The sequence below is a fragment of the Littorina saxatilis genome, linkage group LG9 (genome assembly GCF_037325665.1).
Source record: "Littorina saxatilis isolate snail1 linkage group LG9, US_GU_Lsax_2.0, whole genome shotgun sequence".
Classification (NCBI taxonomy): Eukaryota; Metazoa; Mollusca; class Gastropoda; order Littorinimorpha; family Littorinidae; genus Littorina; species Littorina saxatilis.
Window position 1 is genome coordinate 6,074,290 of NC_090253.1, and position 5,335 is coordinate 6,079,624.

The following is a 5,335-nucleotide window of genomic DNA, read 5'->3' on the forward strand; positions in this document are numbered from 1 at the left end:
AAGAGGAGGATCTGAAAAGTTTGCTGAGAGAAGATGAGACATTGGAAGAGGTGTTGAGTGTGTCACGAGAGGATGAGAAGTATGCAGTTTGTGCAGAGAAAGTTGTTGATGTTGAGGTAGTAAGTAGTGGATATGGTGAAAGCATTCCACTGAGGTCTGACTGGGGCAGTCATGATGTTTTCCCAAGTAAAGGTGGAGAGGCAAAAGTTGCAGTGTTACCTCTGACTGAGGAGAGGAAAACGTTGCCGTTACCTACATTGCCTAAGGGGAAGGAAGAGACAATCGGAGACATTGTTTTTGATCCTGGTTTGACAGATAGTCAAAAGGATGATATGGAACAGGTGTTTGGAAAGATGGTTGACATTGTCAAAACATGTGAGGCGGTGGTGTCTTTAACGGCAAGAATTAGCATTCGAGGTTCATCCAATAGCATAAGACAGGAATACGTTGACAGACATGTTGTCCAGGTCATTCGTAGATCAAAGCATACCACAGGTTTATGGGATGTGTGGAAAAAGAAGGTTGCTTTGATCAAAAGAAAACTCAAGAATTTTCTTTTTTCCCCGGGAAGGGGGATGTCACAAAGATGTGAGTAGCATATTTGTGAGGTGAAACCACGTCGTGTTTTTAACCTCCCTAAATGTTGTACAGGCGAGGGTAGCTGACCGGACTAGCGTTATTCACGTGTTTCGGGTGTTGCACGCAAAACTGGCTTAGCTTGATGTGAGTTGTGTTTGAGACATGTAGCTGGTCTGAGGTAAATAACGTCACAGCGTGTGAGATTTCCAACCGGGAAGGTTGTTCAGCGTGTGTCAGACTTGTTCTGGGAACAAGTACTCTTTCAAGAGACGGGTCTCTTAAGGTAAATGATTTACTATGTTGTATATTATGGACGTTGGAATACATAGCTGGAGCGTAAAGGTTAGTGTGTATAAAGTGCACCAAATCTTAGTGTGAAGCGTTGGGAGAATTCTTGATGTAATTGTTTCACGGTTTTTCATGGGGAATTTCTTGAACATAATTGCTAGGCATTTATGTTATGTTTAAGACGGTCATGCTTTGTATGGGGAGTGTTATTCATTGATTAAGTGTTAGTTTGGATATTGAATCTGTACGGAATGTGAACGTGGAATGAACGAGAATGTATGAGTGGTACATGAACGTTTGGAAGAAGAGATGGTTTTAGAGAATGTTGTATTAAGACTTGGTTAAATTCTTTAGGAGTTTCCATGAGGGATTTCCATGGCGTATAAGGGAGGGTCCTTACACGAGAGAAGCGCTAGACGACGGTGGAAGCAAGGGACCACCTCTGCGCAGATGACTAGACGAGTGGAGTCTTCATCGATACCGGTCGTAGCTGACGACGGTTGTTCCGCTACGGGCGGAAGGGTTTCTCAGGGAGAAACCTGGAAGGTGTGTGTGGCATCTTCAGTGGAAGGTGTGCGTTGGCATCTTCAGTGGAAGGTGTGAGTCGGCATCTTCAGCGGAAGGTGTGTAAGCATCTGTGTGTGTGGCATCTTCAGTGAAAGGTGTGTGTGGCATCTTCAGTGAAAGGTGTGAGTTAGCATCTATGTGTGATGGCATCTGAATTCATTATTCTCCGATGAGTCAGCGAGACAAGTAAGTGAACTGGCGACATGCAGTGAGCCGTGATACGAACTCGTGAGTGTCTGTTGGTACCTTCTTGTGTGCGTTAATCTATATTTGAGAAAGTATTGTTATAATATGTATTTACATGCCTTGAGTGAAAGCTGGAAGATTGTGCGAACTGTGTGTTGAAAAGTTGTTCGTATTGATGTATTTAAAGTGAAGAAGTATGTTGTTTTGGTTGAGGAAATAATGAGCCTGCATCCTCCCAAGTTCTGTTTTTGAAGTGTTTGGTGTGAAAGGGTAGAGACAGTGCAAAAGGGCAGAACACGCATAATAAATTCACATGCAAACCACTTCGTGACAGTCGGACACATATTGCAGGGGCTCATCACTAGCGAGGGGTGTGTCGGACACACATTGCAGGGGCTCATCACTAGCGAGGGGTGTGTCGGACACACATTGCAGAGGCTCATCACTAGCGAGGGGTGTGTTGGACACATATTGCAGGGGCTCATCACTAGCGAGGGGTGTGTCGGACACACATTGCAGGGGCTCATCACTAGCGAGGGATGTGTCGGACACATATTGCAGGGGCTCATCACTAGCGAGGGGTGTGTCGGACACACATTGCAGGGGCTCATCACTAGCGAGGGGTGTGTCGGACACACTTTGCAGGGGCTCATCACTAGCGAGGGGTGTGTCGGACACACATTGCAGGGGCTCATCACTAGCGAGGGGTGTGTCGGACACATATTGCAGGGGCTCATCACTAGCGAGGGGTGTGTCGGACACATATTGCAGGGGCTCATCACTAGCGAGGGGTGTGTCGGACACACATTGGAGGGGCTCATCACTAGCGAGGGGTGTGTCGGACACATATTGCAGGGGCTCATCACTAGCGAGGGGTGTGGCGGACACATATTGCAGGGGCTCATCACTAGGGAGGGGTGTGTCGGACACACGGCTCATCACTAGCGAGGGGTGTGTCGGACACACATTGCAGGGGCTCATCACTAGCGAGGGGTGTGTCGGACACATATTGCAGGGGCTCATCACTAGCGAGGGGTGTGTCGGACACATATTGCAGGGGCTCATCACCAGCGAGGGGTGTGTCGGACACATATTGCAGGGGCTCATCACTAGCGAGGGGTGTGTCGGACACATATTGCAGGTGCTCATCACTAGCGAGGGGTGTGTCGGACACATATTGCAGGGGCTCATCACTAGCGAGGGGTGTGTCGGACACACATTGCAGGGGCCAATCACTAGCGAGGGGTGTGTCGGACACACATTGCAGGGGCTCATCACCAGCGAGGGGTGTGTCGGACACATATTGCAGAGGCTCATCACTAGCGAGGGGTGTGTCGGACACACATTACAGGGGCTCATCACTAGCGAGGGGTGTGTCGGAAACACGTGGACAGGAGCACGTGCAACTTTATTTTTACTTTCACAACCCATACAAACCCAACGGTGTGATTTCCGAAAATCGTCTATTGAAAATAAGTTTCAAACCACAAGGCCAAAACTTCGCTTTGAGTACAAATGGACAAAAGGAATTCTTCACGCGATGGGAGTGAAGGTGAGGATGTCGCCCCCTCTACAGGCCACCCACAGGCGACCCTGAGTGTCCGTGTTGAGAGCTGTGGGTTGCACCAAGAGGGGACAGCCCGGGGCCAGGTAGCGGTCAAACTTGAGTTCATCGCCCTTTACGTGCAGCACGTGGACACTGTCCGTGCCTTGGTCAGCCACCAGCAGGACCTCCCTGCCCCCCAGCCTGTAGAAACACACGTCGGACGGCTGACAGTAGGCGGTGGGAGGAGTGTAGGTGGACACGGGAGTGTGCTGGTCACGGCGGTACAGGAGGACTTTACGCTGACCGCCAGGTGACTGAGCCTCCTCCAGTACAGCAAACAGCTGCTCGCTGCTGTCCACGTCGAACGCACGGTGAGTTCCAACCTTGATGCTGAAGAGTAGTGTGTGTTCTACTTTAAATGGGTCTTCTGATGTTACTTTGACTGATTTGATGACAGCTTCTTTAGCTGAATGATTGTTTAGTTTAAAGATTGTTCTCTTCTGTGACTTTTCGAACGTTTGCATCAAATCTCCTTTTTTCATTGTCGTCGACATACCAATTGATCGACCTCGACATTTATACGTCTGTTTTCCAAAGCCATTTATCTGTGTCCCTAAACTGGCTCCTTTTATGTCAAATTTTTCGCATGGTGCATCGTCCTTTGCCTTACGTCGTGCAAACGACATCCACACAGTGTCTTTATCAAGGGGACACAGACTGAACACTTCAGTGTCATCCCCGTCTCCACACGAAAACATCTCTTTCGCCGTAACCTCGGGCGTCACTGCTTTCATCCTTAATTTCTGGACACTGCCGAAGAACTTTGTAATAGATTGTTCGATGGCATCTTCCGCCACTTCACGGTTCAGCCCTGGTCGCCAGACGTTGCTTCTCTTTGCTGACGTCAGGTTCTTCACAGCCTGGGGACTGCCCCGCCCCTCTCTCATCTCCTTGGCAACAGTGAGCAGTTTACAGCTGGTGCCGCTGTCGATGGCTTGCTGTGTCTGTTGTTGCAGTAGACTCAGTTCATCCAGGTTGTTCTGCTTGATGTCCAGCTCCTTGCTGACTTGACTCTCAATCTCTCCACTGACCGTGTCGAGGGAAGCCAGTGAGACATCGCGGACCTTGTTGGCCAAGGCAACGAGAGTGGCGTGCTTATTTTTAATGGCTTCCTGTAGTGCTGCCTTCTTGTCCTGCACATCTTTCAGCTCTTTCTTCTCTGACGTCACTTCGTCAATCACGTAGGACAACGCTTCTTGCAGTCGAGCCTGGCTCAGTTTCAGCTCACTCTTGGCTTCGCTGGCTGCCTCTGACAGATCCTTGGTGCTGTGCAGTTTGTGTTTGGTCAGCACGCACTTCAGACATACCGCTAGCTTGCAGTCTTCACAGTACAGATCCAGTTCCTGGTTGGAATGGGTCAGACACAAAGTTCCATCCCGTGCTTTGTCCAGGTCTTGAGGATTGAGGTAGAAGTTGTTCTGGAAGCTGCCCACTCCCCCCTGAGGGACTGTAACCTGCTCTCGACATTGAGGACAGGGGAAGGTCTTGGATTTAAGGTGTGTCGTTAAGTCCTGCAGACACTTGACGCAGAAAGAGTGAGAGCAGGGGAGCAGCTTTGGAGAGGTGTAGATCTCCAGACAAAGAGAACATGTCAGAGCTTCCCTTCTCTCCTCGTGAGCGGGGTCTCCGCCTGTTGCCATGGTGACGGTGGGCTAAACGATCAAGGCCTCGACAACCTGAAGGAAAAGAAAGGGAATAAATTTAACGTTGCTCTAAAACCGTCATAAAGCAAATATTTTAAAACTTAAAAATCTAGCGTTTGTTTGGTAGCTTGTTGCATCTTGTTATTTCCTTGTTAATAGTTTTTGTGTGTGAACTTTCATAGAGGAGATTGTTTTATAGTGTAGCCAATCTGCTAAGTTATGTGAGCCAGTTCCGACAAGGTCGGAAACTTCTCTGGCATTGTCGCTGACAGGGTCAGTGATGAAGACACAAATGAGCTCGCCAGGGGCGAGGAGGAAGACGAGGAAAGCGTTTTTCAAGTGGTGGTGAAAAACGCTAACAGTAGCACAAGTAAACCTGATATTTTGGACACTCTGGAATTAGACCTGGAGCTGGCAGAAAAAAATGGGGCCCCAGTTGCTGAGAAATTGACAAAAATTGTTGAAA

At 48.8% G+C, this 5,335-nt stretch overlaps 2 protein-coding genes across 2 annotated transcripts; both read right to left on the bottom strand.

Annotated features, from left to right (window-relative positions):
• Positions 1-1,929: 1,929 nt before the first annotated feature.
• On the bottom strand, positions 1,930-2,559 carry LOC138977019 (polycystin-1-like protein 3). Its single transcript, XM_070349908.1, has one exon. It carries the CDS (start codon positions 2,557-2,559, stop codon positions 1,930-1,932), a length of 630 nt encoding a protein of 209 aa, XP_070206009.1.
• Positions 2,560-2,808: 249 nt separating this feature from the next.
• LOC138977020 (tripartite motif-containing protein 54-like) lies at positions 2,809-4,866 on the bottom strand. Its single transcript, XM_070349910.1, has one exon. The coding sequence runs from the start codon at positions 4,864-4,866 to the stop codon at positions 3,154-3,156; it is 1,713 nt and encodes a 570-aa protein (XP_070206011.1). The 3' UTR covers positions 2,809-3,153.
• Positions 4,867-5,335: the final 469 nt, after the last annotated feature.

What these genes read in the sequence shown, in the direction of transcription:
- LOC138977019 (XM_070349908.1), bottom strand. Translation starts at nt 2,559, where the DNA reads ATGAGCCGTGTGTCCGACACACCCCTCCCTAGTGATGAGCCCCTGCAA.
- LOC138977020 (XM_070349910.1), bottom strand. Translation starts at nt 4,866, where the DNA reads ATGGCAACAGGCGGAGACCCCGCTCACGAGGAGAGAAGGGAAGCTCTG.